Below are 19,729 nucleotides of genomic sequence, written 5' to 3'. Positions count from 1 at the left end.
CTGAAACCTGTCATATCTAGGTAAACAGTAGGTGCAGGATATAATGTTCGAGAAATTTTTTTTTTTGTAAATACAGTATTGCAAAGTGTTTCGTACAATTCAACACAAACACTGAAATCATTATACATGTACCTCCAAAAAGACATGACGTAATATCACGTAAATGGAGGACACGCGTCACATAGAATCTGCTACCTGAGATACTGATACGATCAGATATACACACACATTTCTATCGACACAGAAACTTCAACAAGTATAAATATACACATCTAATAACATCGGATTGGTTCAATCTCCTTAGCAATAATTTCTTTCCACATTGTCACGTGCAAACGACATGAATCTAAATACATGATTATAAATATGCAAATATAATTATATTATATGATTTGTTGACATAATTTTGCATATTAATATTGTTATATGGTTTAATTTATTTGGACTTTTATGTAACCATAACAACCAGTTTAATAATTTCAGTGAAAAATACGAATTTCGATTTGAAACGTTAATTCTAAGTTGCCAATTGTACGTGTGTCACGTTTTCAATAAACAGTGTATTGAAGTTTAAATAGTAAGATCTGTATTTTTTTTTCATTATTCAAACACGGTTCATGTTGGTGAAAACTGTTTAACAGTTGTAATGTTAACTTGTAATGGAATTTGTATCTCTTTGTATGTGCCGGACTCACCCACGACATCTATATCTCTGTTAGTGATGTAATGGTCTCACTTGTCAACGGTGTCCTGATTTCCAATCTACTTTTGTGAGAAAGCAAACAATTGGAAACGTGCTTATTTGTTGGATCACAAATACAATCTTAGAAAAAAAATATTGTCTTAATCGTAAAGACATATTAAAGTTGTCCATTGATATGATGTGATTTATTTGTGAATATATTACTATTCTAGCAGTCAATTTCTCATGTGTATTCATAGAATAGTTCCATATTTGTATATTTAATATATTCATTTTCTAGTGAATGTTTACTCTACCCAACCGAGAATTTCTTGTATTTAGAAAGCTACTTCTTGCGGATGTCCTCGTGGTGGTGACTACACTCAGGTTTCCTCTTCTGGCAAGCCCTTTCTTGACTTTGAAAAGTACTGCCAACATGTCCCAGCATTCCTTGCGGTATGCATCATTCATGAGGAAATATACAATGGTGTTGAGTAGACCGTTGCTCATGGCGATGCTTTCAACAATATAAAACATGGTCATGTTGTTTCTGTCGTCTGACAGAATATCTTCGTTGAAATGGATCAATAAGTTGTAGATGTAATAAGGTCCCCAGCAGATACCAAAAAAGATCATCACGAGAATCAACATTCGTATGGTTTTCTTTTTGCGTTCGCCTGCAATATCGCGATTGCGGCCGGTGGTGGCGCCTGGCATCTGGTGGAACCAGACCTTTCTTACAATGCTGCAGTATGCGAACGTTAGTATCGTCATGGGAACAAGATACTCCGTCACTGTGAGGAACGCGATGTAGGCCCTCGAGGCCAGCCTGTTAGACCAGTATTCGCCACAGTAGTGGATAAGACGCCCATCTCTATCGTAGCCACTGGATACCGTTGTAAATAAAGGCGTAGGTAAGGCTACTAAGGACGATAACAGCCATGTACCAAGCGTGACCACAAGTACTGTTCTTTTCTGTAATCGGGGCTTCATAGGATGGTGAATCACGTAGTATCTACAATTAAAAAAATACACAAGAAATAAGGAGACGGCAAAATGGCTTCCACTTACTATACCGACAGTAAAACATAGGGATATAGTAATTCAACACTCTGGCCGAATGAAAATGTATTACCAATTTTGCGTTATTTCGAACTAGAAAACTAAGAGTGAAAGTATGCTTATATAGCAATAATCGAGCTATCATTTTACTAGTATTCGCAGCTATTCAATCCAGAATCGAGTCAGGTCACAAGGGACAATTTCAGATTACATTGTTAACGTGTATATTGAGTGACTAACAAGGTTTGGATCTCTCGAGATTCACTCACAATATCTACTCGTTTTAAGTACAGTGACATCGAATATCTAATTATCGTTAATAGTGTCTAAACTCGGTGTCTGCGTAGTGTTCAGTAACAGTATAATGTCTTACCTAACTGAGCTAATTGATACAGAAGTGTATAAATAAAGAACAACGCATATTTGCGAACGTGCTGTGTGCCTTAAGCCAGGCTGATACTTGCACGACTTTTGGTCACGATTTTGTCGTGGCAAGTCGTGCCATTTTGGGGCACGAACTAGGAGGCTCCCGCACTGTTTACGACTTGTTCACGCATAGTTCACGACAAGTTCACGACGAGTTCACGAATGCGTGCCCGTCAGTGTCCACATTGACACGAACTGGAACGACGAGTTCACGCATAGTTTGCGCATAGTTTACGCACTTCCCGCATTGGCACGACGAGTTTGCGCAATTCGGACGGTGTCGTGCCGACTTGGGCACGCCATATAAAAACCCTTGGTCATTTTTGGATTGGCTGTGGAAGAGACAACATGCTGAATGTCAGAGACACAATCATTGCAGGGAAGAGAAGATGCCTATACCTGGCAGCTGCTCTAGCCATTGTTGAAGAGCAGCAGCTTCTGGCCTTCTCTGCTTTGCTCTTCTTCGTGTCTGCTTTGTTTTAGGCATGTGTCTCTTCGCTGGCGATCTCTGGAATGGCGAGCAGTGTCCAAGAAGCCCTGCACCGACTCGAGCGCCACTGTCGCGCAGTAGTCATGAACTGCTCGTGAACTCGTCGTAAACTGCTCGTGAACTTGTCGTGAACTGCTCGTGTCATGCGCAAACTGTTCGTGAAGTGCGTAAACTAGTCGTGAACTGCTCGTGCCATCAATGCGTGAAGTACACGTGACCGTGTCAGTGGGAAGGCACGGCCACGCTGCGATGCGCACCAATTCGTGAACATGACTTGAACATGACTTGAACTACTCGTGAACACGAGCTCACAATCAGTTTGCGCATAGTTCACGGTCGCTAAATTTTGTCGTGACCAAAATTTTGAACATTTCAAAATTCTCGTTCCGACATGGCACGCAGTCACGACGTGTCACGACGTGTTTACGCACACTTCACGCCAGTTCACGACTAGTTTGCGCACTGGCACGACTTGAGTCGTGCCAATGCGTGACACAAAATCGTGGAAGTGTCAGGCTGGCTTTAAGACTTAGAATTTTGAAACTAATAGTTTTTAAAATATATTTATGTACACCTTCTCTTTTGTCACTTGTATGGCTCCCTGCGTAAATAATAATATTCTTTATGGACTGGATACGGCTTTTGCGGCCCGAGGTCGTGCGGCGGAAGCGCCCGAGCTTGCGTTTGCGTCGTTTAGAATCCCCCGTCAAATCCGTGCCAGTAAAACGACCCGTATCGAAACCCTGATTAAATCGAATAGGTTTTCTTTTGGGCCAGACGAGCACAAAATAACATAATTAAAGACTTTTTTTCATATAAGGTATATGATAAAACTTTTATGGACTGGATACGGCTTTTGCTGCCCTCGATCGTTCGGCTTACGCGCCCTCGCAAGCTCGGGCGATTCCGCCGCACGGCCTCGGGCCGCAAAAGCCGTATCCAGTCCATAAAGAATATTATTTGACGAACCGATTGTCGTCGTAGACATAATAAATAAATTTTAATATTCAGATCAGTGATTACGTTCTTAGCAATAAACGCTTGAGATTTATTTTTGATCAATACCTAAAATAGGATGATTATGAAAATATGGTTATACTATCGGTTTTGAGATATTTGGAAAATTGTATTTTTTTTGACAAAAAGATTGTGAACTGATGATTAAGCGATGGCGATCAACGCTTGTATAATAGTGCTGTCAAATTGGGTTGAGAGAAAGCATAGATAAAAAGCAAAATTTTATACGTTGTGCCAGAATGGATATTAAGTAAGATACTCTGTTTTGATGTTTAGGGTATTGTTTTATATGAAGCAAAAATGTACGACAAAGCCGAGGTCGCTGCGGCGCGTTCTACGCTCTAAAGCTGCGTGACGTGTGAATGAATGTGGTACTTTAGTGAGAAAGTAATTTCAGTCACTTCACGGCACTCTGACATTTTTATCTGTAGAGTGATCAAATACCTTGCGTTTGAGCATTTCTCAATTCATTTCAAAAATGTTATACACGATAAATTGAGTGATTCACACTGCCCGGCGAAACACCCGTACCCGTGGCTGTAAATAACATTTACTGAGTGTATTTCGCAGTTTTTTTTAGCAAACAATGTATTATTATTATTATGTTATTGAGTAATGTGAAACTTGTTATAATAGATAAAATAAAATATTGCATATTTTCAAATATAAGTGTTGTTATTTTGTGGGAGAGCGGGTGTGGGTGATGTATGGTAGTAGTGTATTGTGGATGTCTGTTCGACGTGATAAATAAATAACACATGGTTATTCGGGCAATAGCACGATTTGTTGTCTGCCCTCGGTCTTTTGTTCATGACCATTACAAATCGTGATATTACCCTCACAAGCATGTGTTATTATTTAAATATAATCATTGTGAATATAATCAAAGTGGTTGTTGGTTGGTAATGTATTCAGTGGCGCTAGACAAGAGTTAATTACAAATTATTATACTACTATACTACAAAATACTGGATACCACCAAATAAATGCAATCAAAGACTACAATAACCATGACATTTTCAGGAAGTGATGAGTGAATACTATTTATTAAAAAATGCGAACTTCTCAATACACCCCTGCCAGGACCATGATAGGCTTCATATTGTGTCTACTCGGACAATCTTTTTCATAGTTGTATTGCCACCATTTGCAGATTGATTGAATCATATGCTACAAGAAAATGCACTTAGCTATCATCCATATATTTTCTGAAATTCCTAATCGCAAACTAGATCGACTGTTGAGTGACTGTTGTAATTGTTGATGAACGTATTTCTGTAGCCTAGCGTAATCTTGTGATTGATTTGTTAAGTGTCATGTGACCAGATGATAATACAATGTAGAAGACAGTAATGAAGTCCAATACCAATCTAGTGTCACTATGATTAAAAGCTGGAAGGAGTGACGCGTATATTCAAACTAACGCATATATCACATCACATGGAGGTGAGGCAGTGTAGTGAACGTATGTATACCAACACCGGTGCAATGGTTCTACGGACACATCACGTACACCCTAAAACCAATGAAACATATGTGTATATGTGTCAATGCCTTGACTACCAGACATAATCATAACATCCTAACACGGGATGCATATGGTACTCTAGACTAATTTGCGAAACCCCCCTTCTCTCTCATCATTCATCCTCACTATTAGTGTGTGGAGTTTCAGGGGTTGATGTCAACGGTTGTCTGCGAGAAATGTTGAAACTCTATGCACGAAATTACGATTATTCTTTATGGACTGGATACGGCTTTTGCGGCCCGAGGTCGTGCGGCGGAAGCGCCCGAGCTTGCGAGGGCGCGTAAGCCGTACGATCGAGGGCAGCAAAAGCCGTATCCAGTCCATAAAGGTTTTATCATATACCTTATATGAAAAAAAAAGTCTTTAGGTATGTTATTTTTTGCTCGTCTGGCCTAAAAGAAAACCTATTCGATTTAATCCGGGTTTCGATACGGGCCGTTTTACTGGCGTGGATTTATACGGGGGGATTCTAAACGACGCAAACGCGTCAACATCTCTCACACAATAGACAAACGAATGTCACCAAATATATCCACAAATTGACGTAAATTTATAACAATATTTTAACGGTAGTAAGTAAATACGAACTCATTATAAACTTTTTTTCTTAAGAATGAACACTACAGTCCAGCTAAGTTGGTCATTTACTGACCGTCCGACAACGGGCGTTTTCTTGGAGCTGATGTTGTAGCCGCACGTTGATTTCACAGTTGTTAAAAACTGTAGTCGGTGAACGAGAAACAATTGCTTGACAAGAAGCAGTTTGGTTTACAGTTCCAGATTCTGGCGTAGCTCAACTAAGAATATCTGAAATGCGCCGATGATCTTCCGTGGAGACAGTATCGTCACAGTCAGCTGGCATCGGTGTCGCTGGGTGTATCTAGCGACACCGATGCCAGCTGACTGTGAGTATCGTAGTACTGTAAACTTGACACGGTTTGTGACCAATTATCTTTATGATTGGTTGTGGTGGAATGCCGGCTTTCGTCGGGGTAATAATGAGTCCAACTGGCCTTTTGGTATATTTCCCATCCACTGAATAATATCGTCAGCCGTTATCGAGGCGCAGACTCAAATTACGCGCGTTGTTTGTAAACAGAAAGTGGTTCCAGGAAATAGACGCGTTTACCAAATATGGTAAACGGGGCCCGGGCGTGATATGGAAAATTATTGCACGGCTCGCGCATCGGGATTCCCATAGCGTTACGAGGTCGGGCAATACGAGGTATATGATATGATTTTTTTATCACACCCGTTTCAACTCTATACTGATCAATTAATGAAGCCACTGGCTTGTTGAATGATGAATAAATAATATTTTGAGATTTGGGATAATAAATTGTATGAATTGGAAATAAATGTAACAGAAATGGCATATTGCCAGGTTATTCCCTCTCAAAGTTTATACTGGCAGGTACTACTACGTGGGTACTACTACTACCTCGTATACCGAGGGCCTGAGAGGGAAAGAGACGTGGTTCGTTTTCCTGTGATACTAAAATTTGTGTGATGTATAGTAAGCATTAAAATCACTGGGATACGAATTATACAAAAATTATACGAATGTGAATAAATGTATTAGGCATCAGAAAACAGGGTGTTGTGAGAGAGATGACAGCTTACTTTCTTTTAATTAATTCTTTTTCAATATTTTTCCTCTCCGTAAAGTTGTATTTTGTCACTCTTCACACTGTTTATAGTACTGTTTTTAGCAGAGAAGTGAAAACAAAACTGTTTCTTAAATAAACCGTACAAGTCGGCACTTTTGGATTCGTACGTTATGACAGTAAGTGTAGAGTTATCCTGAAAAGTGTCCATGCCTGTCAACTTGTCGTTCGATAACAGTTTTGATGGTTTGAAATGTTGAAATACTAACCACTCCGATATTTTGAAATCCGCCTAGCGTCCTTGACCTCAAGTGTATTAAAAACGAAAACTTTTAGGCACCGATTTCTGTATTAACAAGACTAACTAAAACACAAGAAACATGAACTTAAATATATGGAGAACATGGAAAGTCACTTGAGGCTTGAAAATCCAAATAAATATTTCATGAACTATCATGTATACACGGAATACACGATGACGAATGCAACGATATCACTGCGCAGAATCAATTTAGACTATACTCAGATATACGCACACCAAAACACCAATCATGAACAGGATGTGGAAGATAAAATTTTCGAATGGAGTTCTCTCCAAGACCTAATTTTCCCAAATTAACTGCCCATCACAAATTATTAAAAATGCAAATTTATATACCTGATACTCACTAATATCATGAGTACATTAATTAATGCTGCATACTATATTCATAAAGCTTTCCTTGTGTAAATTTATCTTTTTATATTTCGGTTTTATATTTATGTACTTGTTTTTTGGTAAACTGTTATTTCTACACACCAAGAGAAACTTGTATTATATAAACTATATTATCAGATCTCAATGATGCTTTGTGATAATGTATGAACCTGATAATGCTTATGTGCATAATACTATCATGATATAGTGTAATACACTGTCTGAAAACGCACAAAAACATGGAAATAACACTTTATTTTTCCCTACTCCCAGATGAAATGTCATTCGTTTTTTGGCAACCAAAAAAAAACGAAAAAAAAAAACCGTTGAGCGATGTTATATCAAAGATGTCTGGCGTCAAATGTATATATTCTATATTTCTGGCGCCACTGTCTGAGATAAATACCTGTAAGTCACAGATTACATAATTAGTGTAATCACTTCAAAATTCTAAGAGAACCTGATCCCTGAAGATCAAAAAACGGAGATAATGGATATTATTTAAAGCACTCCCATTTTACAACATCGATTTATTATATCAACTAAAGATGTTCCGACCGAATTACAAATTAAATATATTCTTATTCGTGCTTTTGTTAGTATAGGTCAATGCCATAAGTATACGAAATGTTATGAAAATATTTCAATTTTTCATAACTTGAAATTTTGCTTGATGACATGGGATGATAAATCTTATATTATATTATATTATATTATATTATATTATATTATATTATATTATATTATATTATATTATATTATATTATATTATTATTTATGTGAATCCTAATAATTTTAAAACATTTAAATACATTTTAACTTAATTTAATTTAATTTAATTTAGTGAGTTTTCAATTTGATATTTACCCCATTGGATACAATGGGAAGTTCGATCCCATAATGCATTGCCTACATGCGCAGTAACATGCTCAGTAGTGGAACTATGCCTAAACAAACCGATTCATCATCTCGTAGCCCGCTCCATATAGCAACCCACACCTCCGTTGAGTTAGTTCAGTATTAAACCGGTAATTTATACAATATGAGAAGTTCTATCCCATAATGCATTGCCATATATAGTATCAATAACTTGGTATATACTACTAGTATTGATATTGCAATTAAATGATCTGTTTTTTGAGTGACGTCACGATATTATTTTGATTGATGGCATTATTCTAGGAATCATGAGATAAGATTAAATGTTATTGTAAGTACACAATAAACGCCAATATTTTTTTGCAGCTTAAGTAATAAAGTAGACTTTATTCCACTTATGTGTCAACGTCTGAATTGCACATACATATTTATCCCATCAACTGATAACTACCTCAGATATATTCTGTGTTTTTTTCTGAATTAGTGTCAAGTATTTCGCTTAAAGTGATTATGATTAAGTGGTTGTTATCTTATCTAACACAGGCAAGACAGCTACACATCATATCAAATGTTGGTGTATTGTGCCCAAAGTACAACAGCTGACTTAAGTGTACTTAAGTAATAAATCTAACAAAATGACTTATAATGATGTTATCGATATGATGTGATCAAGCGAATATTCGTGCTGCGGTAATTGTCCATGTGAGGTAAATGACAAAACAATGGTAAAGCAAAATAAACATCACGCCTCCTACATTGCGCCATATTACTTGCGTGAATATTATATGTCGTATATAAATACGTATATTATTTGATGCTGTGACTGTTTTATATACATATGCAAACAGATTGTATATGTCATGTTGGATATAATTTATTAACTTTGAGTTTCGTGGAACGTTTTAAAGTGGCACGATGTTTGCAATTACATTGAACGCACGCACAATACGTTTTCTAATATAACTTGTCATTTTCTCCCAGCACCAACTTGAAGTTGGTCTGTTTATTGGAAGAACAAAATCTTATTTTGCGATCGTATCTATATGTGTGAACAAGAAAATGTGAGTAAGATGTTGGAAAATACGATGTTTTCAAATTGTTTTTAATTAGCCTGTTTTCGTCTGATCGAACCATTTAATATCTTAAAAACACCAAAGTGCCAAACACGTTACAAATAACAGGTATGTTTTCCACCACCTAAGATCAATAAATAGTATTCACAAAGATTTAGCCAAATTATGGAAGTTTCTGCTGACTGATGAGTATGTACGATACGAATTTGAAAACAGAAACTAGATAGAACTCACAGCACAGGGAAGATGCCAACCTGGGCTAGATTCCTTCCATATTTACACCACAACACAGTATAGGCCTTATACACATATATACTTTTGACCTTAACATGCTGGTAGTTGGATCACAAAGGGAACATGTGTTTGAACGACAATCGCGATATTTCTATGGTAGTTTATTGTGAAAATAAACACATATATAATGTGACCTTAGACCTTTGGTACCTGAAAACTTCCATGACAGGTGGGTTACATGCGGAACCTATGTTCCAAGTTTGAAAATCCTAGCTATTACCTCTTGTAGCCCAATTTGTCATGAAAATATCCTCAGGTGTTTTGGGTCGCACGAGGAACATGTTTGCCTTGGATATTTCCCTTCGTAGATAAATAAAAAACATACCTAAACTCATACTGTGACCTTGACTTTTAACCTAAAAATGCGAGGACGTCTTGCGAATCTCACAGGGAAGATCTGTTCCAATTTTAATAGCACTGGCTATTTTTTTCTTATTTAGTAAAAATACATGCTGTGACCTTGCCCCTTTACACCTTGTCTCTAAAAAGTTGATGTGTCATGTGAATGACACAGGGAGCATTTGTGCCAGGTTTGAAGTCTCTGTCTATATTGCCCTTCAAATTATAACACCACACCGAACGCCCGAAATGTGGGCAGCTTCACGCTGGCGCAGGTAAAGGGAGATTTACCGCTGCCAACGTATCTATTCAAACGCTGATTACCGAGAATCTCTGCTGTATACATAATAAAAAAATGGAAAAACGAAAATTATTTTGGTGATTGAGCGCCATAGCACACTACAAAAAAAGAAAAACAGAAAAAATTTAAATCAAACAATGATTGAACATGTTACCAGTGAACAAAAAAAAGATGTAGCAAATGTAAAAGTCTCATTGAGGAAAAACATTATTATAAAATCAAACACCTTTGGCGCACCGCCTGACCGAAAACCTCAGGCGGTTTCTGACTCACTCATGATCAGTCAGTGGTTCAAAGATGTTCTCTCCACGCTGAATTCACTAAACCCTTCAACCTCTGTGCCAGCAACGGACGGGCTGCAGTGTTCCCCTTCCACCTTCCTCTCCATAATTTCCTCCTCTATCTCAAACACCAGTGAACTGCAACTGATTAGTATGCCCACTGAAATTACGAATGCTGGTGAAAAAACTACGCACAGTGATGATGATGGACCTGTCATGTCACATATTATTATAATACCAACCTTTATTGACCCTGAGCCCCACATAACAACTAAAGAGATTAAAGGTTTTTTAACTTGGATACTCATTTCAAGAAAAGTAATGAAACAGTGTGTTGACTTCAGCCAAACCTAAAAGTACTTCCAAAGCACCTTGTCCGGTATCGCTACTTTCAGCAGTAGGACACATTACAAAGTATATTGACAAGATGAAAAAAGAACATCAAAACTAGTCACCACGCCGTCTGCGTACACTTTATGGACTTGTTATACATAGTCATGGCTTCATCAATTACTTGGACAATATATAATGTTAAATGCTGTCGTGATGCATTACAATGTTTTCAACTTTGCTGAAAAAATCGTCCAATCAATTTGCATATTTCTAATAAACGCATCCATATATCACCAGATGAGAGCACTTGATTATATGTTGTTTCTCAATCACCTCGACTATTTTTATGAAATCCCAGTCATGCCGGAGTTGCCAATTTAGGTCGTGTGATGCACATCAGTGTTTAAATTAATTATACTCGAGAATCAATGTATATACGCCCACAGTTCGTACATGGACTGTTTAAACAAAACAATATTTTAATACACTGAATGAAGAGCGTTCAATATGGGAGGTGATTTTAACTGCATGCTTGCGCCAATATAAACCGCAATAAAGGCAGAAATCCTAGCATGCGTACACAGCTAACACAGTTACAGCGCTATAAAATTGTTGACGATTGGACCGGCGTGATGATTTCATATGTTAATTGTACTTGGGGACTTAGCGGGTGACACCAAAAGCCTACAAACTATATCACAGCTTAATCGCTCAGATAAAACTTTAAACCAGACATACGTAACGTTACTTGTTACTTAAGTTATTAGTTATATAACCATGTTAACAGACGTGATACCATTGATAAAAAACTTTTATAAACGATATAAATATAAGGCAAATACGCGCTTTAGTACAATGCCTTCATAGTGTACTTCAATGATGAACTTAATGTGACTCTGCATCAAATATAAATAGGTGTAACCTATGAATATTTAGGTACAGTGCAGTATAACATTAAACAGTATAACATTAAATCCAAAATAACCCACTGCTGTGCCTTCCCCAATACCAAGCTTACTTATACACTGGCGCGTTTTACATAACCAGTGATACTCTGTTTAAAACTAATCTTATTTAGACAAAAGATTGTCGGCTTTATGATACAGTTGATTCATTTCTTCATTGTGTTTTTTTATGTTTAAACAGAGACGGCGGAACGATATTTTGCATGGGGCGAGATCTGCTCACCATCCCTCGGGTTTGGGGTCAGGGGCATGCTCCCCCAAAAAAATGAAATCAAGACTCTCTGAAACGCTATTTCCCGCATTTTGAAGGTCACATGTTCATGTCGGCATTTGCCGTGGATTAAAGTGAAAAATACACAAAGGGTTTCAGCTTGATTTGGATAGTCGCCCCCCCCCCCCATTGTGCCACCGCCAATGCTGTTAAATACAAATTAGTTGTTTAGCTGTGATTAACAACCTCTACTTTGCTTCACTCATATACAGCAGAGCCACCTTTATAGTTTGTTTTATTGCCACAAAATTATTTGCATGTGTTTTTGTGGCATCAGTGATTTTCTATTTTATCCTTTTCCGAGCTCTTCATGCTTAAATTGTACGGATCGTAGCCATGGCAACTGAAACACTGTCGATAAAAAGGATACAGTGAAATACTTTTCTGTGAAATATCAATAAATGTCAAGGGGGTGTATGGATCATTAGCAATATAGTTAAGAAATGTGTCAATTAGTAAAAATCTGCATAATCACCTCACTGCCGGATTTATATAGTTAATGTTCCGTTTCCTAGTAGCTATGTTGGATGCCTTCGTGATTTCCATTGTACTTTGTGTTGAAAACTGAATCTTAAAAGCTTATTCGCTCTATACGGAAATGTTGAAAATGGCATAACCCTTAAATGCTTCATGCTTTGCAGATTTAATATGATATCCTTTTTATTTTATAATTTTTGAATAGAATCATTAATTAATCGTATCGATAATATGGTAACATATTAAAAGAGTGTGGAACTTCTTATGTGTCGGGTTATTAAATAAGATCCGATATCATAAAGTAACGAATTTGAGGTTCTATTTATCCCATATATCCGTTTTACACTTTTTTGACGTCAGGTTTGTAATTTGCAAGTTCACGATTTTATTTTCAGATTTTCTGGGAAATAAATACATTTACGATTACAGATGAGACACATTAGCAAAAAATGTTCCACTACCTTTGGGGCAATTCTATCAGCGGTCATCACACATGTAATGATATTTCGGCTCCAGTACATCGCCGAAAAAGAATACCTTGTAGAAACCGTTTATGACATTAACACGAAAATGCATATTGATGAATGTCTCGGCCTACCGGTATATAGAGAGACAATAATATTCACAATATATTTAACAATTATACGAAACATTGATGGTTGAACGTTATTCATTTAGGCAAATTTGCATGTCCAATGAACCATCACAAATAACTGACAAGTGCATCGTCTAACATTATAGTCAATTCAGTAAGAGATGCGCGATTCCAGCAGTCGCTCCATCGTTAGCCCATTTGATATCAGCGCTGAGAGATCGAACTTAGTCAATGGGTTGTGAATGATACAATAAACTGTATCCTCGGTGCCGACTGACTGCCCACACGTTACTTGTGATTCAAAATCAACTTAAACATTCACATTTAAGGATCCATATTCGTAGATCCATGTTTGTTGTAACACTAACAGTGTTAAGTTTGGGCGCACAGGTTTGTCTTATATATACTATATTTTTATTGCAATCATCACATGCTCTGTAGTTTGTATGACGTCACGATGTTGTGTCACTGCCTGGTGACATTTCAGAAATCATTAGACAGAGTAAAAAATATGAAACGATAAACGCAAAATAGTTTTTGCATCTCAAGTAAAATAGATTGCATTTCCACGGATCACATCAACTGAAAATTAACAACCTCAGGCATATTCTGTTCATGATGACGTAGGTGGTATCTTATCTAAAATAGATAAGATAAATAAATCTATTACTATATGTGTGTTTATGTGACAAAGGTACAATAGCAGACCGATTATGCTTCACTAATAGTTTCTATCATGTATTTGTGCTGCTGCGGTAATAATTTTAAGTTGAAATTGGAGCCGCCATTGTTTGTTCAATACCACCATAGCATATAATTAACTGCTTTTATTCAAAACAGCGGTATAGCATAATATACATTAATTTTCGTACCATACACTATGGCTTTCGGTATACTGTTATAACAATGAAACATATTATTATATATATATATATATATATATACATTATGTATTTGTTTACGGAAAGATTACATACGTGATTATGACGGGATATAATTTTAGTTTAATGAAACGTTTTGAGATGGTAAAATCTTTGCAGTTATAATGGTTTAATTTCCCTCTGCATCTCAATATTAGTAAATTATATTCACAATTTAAGACTGATTATAGAGGTGTTGTTGCCGGGATTATGTGAGATATGGTACTATTGAAATTGAAAAAGTCACCTTCGGCCTATCCAATGAAAGCTGTTGTATTGTTCGGAAGGGGGCACAGTGCATAATGTTAGGTAGTACATGAATTGTAATCGTAAGCATTACGCTATGCAGTGAATCACCGCCGGGAATTGTGATAACGTGCGCATCTAGTATATCACGAAACGATGATCACGACAGAGCCATGAAATCACTGCATTACTGGTACATGATTAGGGTACGACTCCTTATATGAATAATAAACCAATAAAAAAAGACACATCAAGATTTCATTATGTGAAGTAAATACCCAGATACATCTAGGTAATTTAACACGTACAGAGCGTCAACGTAGTTATATTACACACAACAATTATTAATCATCACAGCATGTTTCACAACGACAAATCTCTTAAGTCTACATCCTGAAGACATGCTTTTTCTTCTCAGATCGTGTATTTCATTGATTTTCATTACAACAAAAACTCGTTGGAGTACAACTTCACAGTGACCTTTATAAATGTCACGAGTACATCATTCATCGTTCACTCGTCTTACTTATTGAAGCAACTATAACAGTAATTAGTGTAATTGTTAAACGCAGTTTAAGCGCCTTTAGTGTAAACCTCTCAAAAAACAAATACGAAATTTACATTCTAGAATAGAAATGAAGATATACATATTTTATCCGCTTGTATAGGCATAAGAGAATCACGAGACACGTTGTTAGTTTCCATTAGGTAAACTTTATTCACTACATTAGAAAAAAATCGTTCACATGATATAATAGCATGTGACCTCCTTATGATTTAAACCATGCCATGCCAATTTTTGTCTCTTTTAAAATGAAGTCTTTATGTAATAGTAACACTACGTCTTCTCACAGTAAAACCTTTTTTTATATTTTATGACATAACATACCAGTTTATGGAAACATGTAATTGAATCATCAAACCTAAACCCATTCAATGCATAATTAATTGAAAAAAAAATGAAAATAATTTGCCACCGGAAGAAGACAAGGCGTGTATTCGCCTCATTAATGATTTTGAGAAGAAAACAGGCATGTCGCACGAAAGCCATTGCAAACTTGGTTGGATCATGGAAGCAAAAAAAACTTTATTGCACATATGGAGCATGACATTGACACTGTACCAAGAGACACATGAGTGTCAAATAACTTATTAGTTGAGGGGTCTTATTTTTTAAATTTTATTTTATTTTATTGATCGCTAAGAACCGATTACTATATTTGTCGATCACGTAGATCGCATTTTCCCAGGGCTCCTTACGATGATCCCTGCCAGTAAAAGAGAAATTTACGGTCTCTTCCAGATGGTAAATGCGACTGAATCTACATAAACGTATTTTGAATGTTTGATCACAATTCGACAGCGATTGTATTTAGAAGTTCGCTATAGGCATTAGAAAACATCATCTCCCCTTTTGAGTAAGAAAATCGACAAGTTAATCCCATTAATGCTTATAACTGGTAGATTTAACGTCTTTAAACAGTTGTATTTGTAACCTTAAAGCTGTGTATGTGTTTTTTAATGTTTGTTTAGTTATACAATGCAATATTAATATTTAATACATTATATTGTAACCACATATTATTTGACTCATCTTGTGTAATACACCCTAGCAACCATGTTTGGTTGACGGTAAGGAAGAGGATGTAACATTGGTGTTGACATGGCTTTTTGTCTGCCTGCCACCCCGAGGTGTGAATTTGGTAGGGGATTATAACTAAGATTTCATGAAAGGGATACCTTTCTACAGTCACAGTTTCATATGCGTTGTACATGCCTGTTTTTCTAAGGTCTGTGCTAAAACCAAACACATTACAATACAACAGGACACATTTTCGTGTAACGTAAATTGGTCATGGTAATGCTATTATCACAGAATGTCATTATAGCCTTTTTTTAGTCATGTGCCCGATTTAGACAAATTTTGCAACAAATACCTAAAATCTGGTTCCACAATAACTTGATTTTCGTACATTTTTACTAAAATAGTTACGAGTTAGTCATCCTTAAATTCGCCCATGATGTATTTTTGAAATGTTATTCAAATCAGGACAAGCATTGCAGAGAAGGGCTCTGGTTAACCTTTGATATACATATTTTTCTTTTATACATTAGTTTCAATTCCAATGTATGTCAAAATATTCAATGAAATTATTTTACTTTTACAAATACAGGATCTTCATTCGTTGCACTAAATAGTTCCCAGTCTGCCATCTTGAAAAATGAACGGAATGAAATGAACTCTTGTGCGCATATGGACGTAACGCGTTATGTATAAGTAAAATTTGGCTGTAATCTGTTCATGTCCCAAGAGATATGGCGAAGAACAACATTCGTTAGAAGAAAATGTCTACCAGTCGGCCATTTTGTTTCTGATCAAATTTACGTGCATCAAAGTTCCACGATATATGTACGGATTCCGAATAAAATATGTTTAACCGAGATCCTATTTTCGAAAGACAACAATATTTGATTTTGTGCATTTTTTACAGTAAAATTTTCACCATCCTGCTTTCTTGAGTTGGTAGATGAATATGTGTGATATAATGTATCAACTGGATTCGATCAGCCATTTTGAGTTCGATTTGTGAAACAAAATGAGATCGACAGAAACACGTGACTTGTTTTCAGCACAAAACGGCTGCCATTCGGCCATCTTGCTTTGGATTATGAAAAGAATGTGATTGTATCCCAAGATGTATGACATAACTGATTGGTCCAGATATATCCGAAATGTGGCACTAGAATTGCATACAATAAAACAAAATGTTTGCCATTTTGAATCTGGTGTACAGGGTAATTTTACATGCATCTAGTTCCCCTGATGTACATTACATGTCCAAGTATGAACGGAATCCACCAATCCACGATTGAGATCTGGTTTTGCAATTCTAGAATTACTTGATTTAATGAATTACTAGTATTTACATCTTAGATCACCTGCTAGGATAAAACATATTTGAAAACACTATTGTTGTGTGACAAAAATGAGCCTACATGCCCTCGTAACAAATTATTCAGGATCTAAATGGACTACATATCATATTTGTGACAGAATTTGTTATTTGATAATTACGTATTCTACGTATGATTTTGTCTAAAAAAAATCACATCCACTCATATTAGTAATAATTGCGATGAAAAGCCGCGGCGGACTTCTAAGGTTACAGTTGAGTTTGATATCCATGAACGTATGGTAATTTAGTTAATGTCTCTGGATCACGTAAGGAACATGGTAATCAAATTAACCAGACTCCCGCAGACACAAAAACAGATAATCGGCGTCGCTCACGGTTCAGTAGCAAACAGCATGAATTTTTTTTTTTAGAAAAATGTGTTTTGCTGTGGGCCTCGATCGTTTTACGAATGATTGCTTTGGCCCCAATCTTTTCCGCATCGTTATAAAACTAAACCATGTGTAAGTAAAACTTGCATTCCAATTATAGTATAATACTTGCTGATGTAGCTGGGACAACTGTATCAGTTTTGTTTTTCCTCTTTCAATCGAGTTTTTTCGCGTTCACATAAATTGTTGTGTGAGATAAATAGCCGAGAACTTATATCTAAATTGACATAGTGGTATATGTGAGTGTATAATAAAATTATTCTTGACGACGGACCACGAAAGCAATGTTAACTTGAAAATCAGCGTGGTTCAGCCCAGCAGTGTGTTTTGCCTTTGGGTCAAAATCAGTTCGGTGTCGTTATAAAATCATGCGCTGTGCACAACTTGCAATCCAATCAAAGAATAATACCTGCTAGGTGTGGCTTTAGTTGCAATTATTTTTTTCCTATGTTTGGTCGCGCTTAAATATAGCTTGCTTGAAAAAGTGAATCCGCGTCCCCAAAGTCGTGACTGTATAACGGAAACATACATTCGTACTTCTGAAACTATACCGATTTTATCATCTGCAGAATGCCTAACGGAGTTTTTGTCAGAACCAAACTTTGTGCCAAACTTGGGCATCGAATAATAATTGTTTTAGCTTTACCGTGTTTTTGCCTCGTCTAGAATTTAAAGATGTGTGTGATGTTTCTCGAGCCTGATTGGTGATGGTGTTTTCTCCTGTACTAGAAAAAATTATAATATTACACTTTTGCTCAAAAAGGAAGAAATCGCCAGACAAAAAGAGATGAAAACAATTACGAGTTTAGTATCCCATCTACTGACGACATGACGTTCATCATTACATGCGCAAAACTGTTGCTAGAGTTTTCTCTCTAACAATTGACCCTCAAAGTATTGATATGAAATGATACAGAACTGAAATGTTTTGAGTTGCTGCATGGTCATTGATGAAAAGTTCAAGAAGTAAAATTTGAATTTTTTTATCGACAGATATTTATGTTCTACAGAGTGGTTGTATTTTAGGTCAAAGTATTTGTTATGGTTACGTGTTTTGTTCTTTTATACAGCGAAACTGGATTTGTGAATTATATTTTGATCTTAGCCCTTAGTGAGCTTACGCAGAGTAGAACCGATTGCCACAATGCATGCTGGGACCATTCTCGAGGAGGAGGGAAAGGGGGAGGGGAAATCTAAAATGGCGATTTGTTATTACAAATATGTATAACATATTAAATAACCCTAATAGTATTTGTATATAATAAGAGACTGCATTACTTATATATATATATATACAATTTTGCTTTCAATATTATATCTTAGTAAATTGTATTGTCAACATTATGTATAAATAATTTTCATTTATTCAATTATATGATAAATAATAAAATAATATTAAATAATTGTCATTACACTCACGTTATATACAAATAATTTTCACGCTCACTTGTATTATATGTATATAATGCCAAAATGGAACACTGAAAGCTTATTATTTATGCTATACGTCGATAACGTACATTAAATCACTTGCAAGTAAAAAAAATGATGGCCGCTGGGTTATGTCCATGTCTTCAGAGGGCGCAATTTATTAACATCCAGTTAAGTCAAGCGAACCTCAGGGTACAAGTTGACAACTTCCCGGGGTCCTTTGCGAACTGTCCGCAACATTGCCATAACGAGGGGCTAAACCCTATTCAGACAGTTTCTCGCAGATTATTGTATCTGTCATTTTTCAGTTTGTCCATCACGTGACTAATTTCACCGAAAAGGCGACTACTTCGAGCTTCAGTTTTCGACATCGTATTTTTGGTGACTTTAGCCTTGTGTATGGTCACTTTGCCCATGCAATTGTGTTTAAAGACAAAACAATGTTAACTTATATATGTTCATTTATGCT

At 36.3% G+C, this 19,729-nt stretch overlaps 1 protein-coding gene across 1 annotated transcript; it reads right to left on the bottom strand.

Annotated features, from left to right (window-relative positions):
* Positions 1-979: 979 nt before the first annotated feature.
* Positions 980-2,589, bottom strand: LOC102802245 (prokineticin receptor 2-like). Its single transcript, XM_085507336.1, has 2 exons — positions 2,570-2,589; positions 980-1,697 (listed from the first exon to the last, which is right to left on the bottom strand). Exons 1-2 carry the CDS (start codon positions 2,587-2,589, stop codon positions 980-982), a joined length of 738 nt encoding a protein of 245 aa, XP_085363462.1.
* Positions 2,590-19,729: the final 17,140 nt, after the last annotated feature.

Source organism: Saccoglossus kowalevskii, chromosome 13, assembly GCF_978046115.1.
Source record: "Saccoglossus kowalevskii chromosome 13, keSacKowa6.1, whole genome shotgun sequence".
In the NCBI taxonomy this organism is placed as follows: Eukaryota; Metazoa; Hemichordata; class Enteropneusta; family Harrimaniidae; genus Saccoglossus; species Saccoglossus kowalevskii.
The sequence above is the reverse complement of the archived record's forward strand: the minus strand, read 5'-3'. Positions and strand labels throughout refer to the sequence as shown.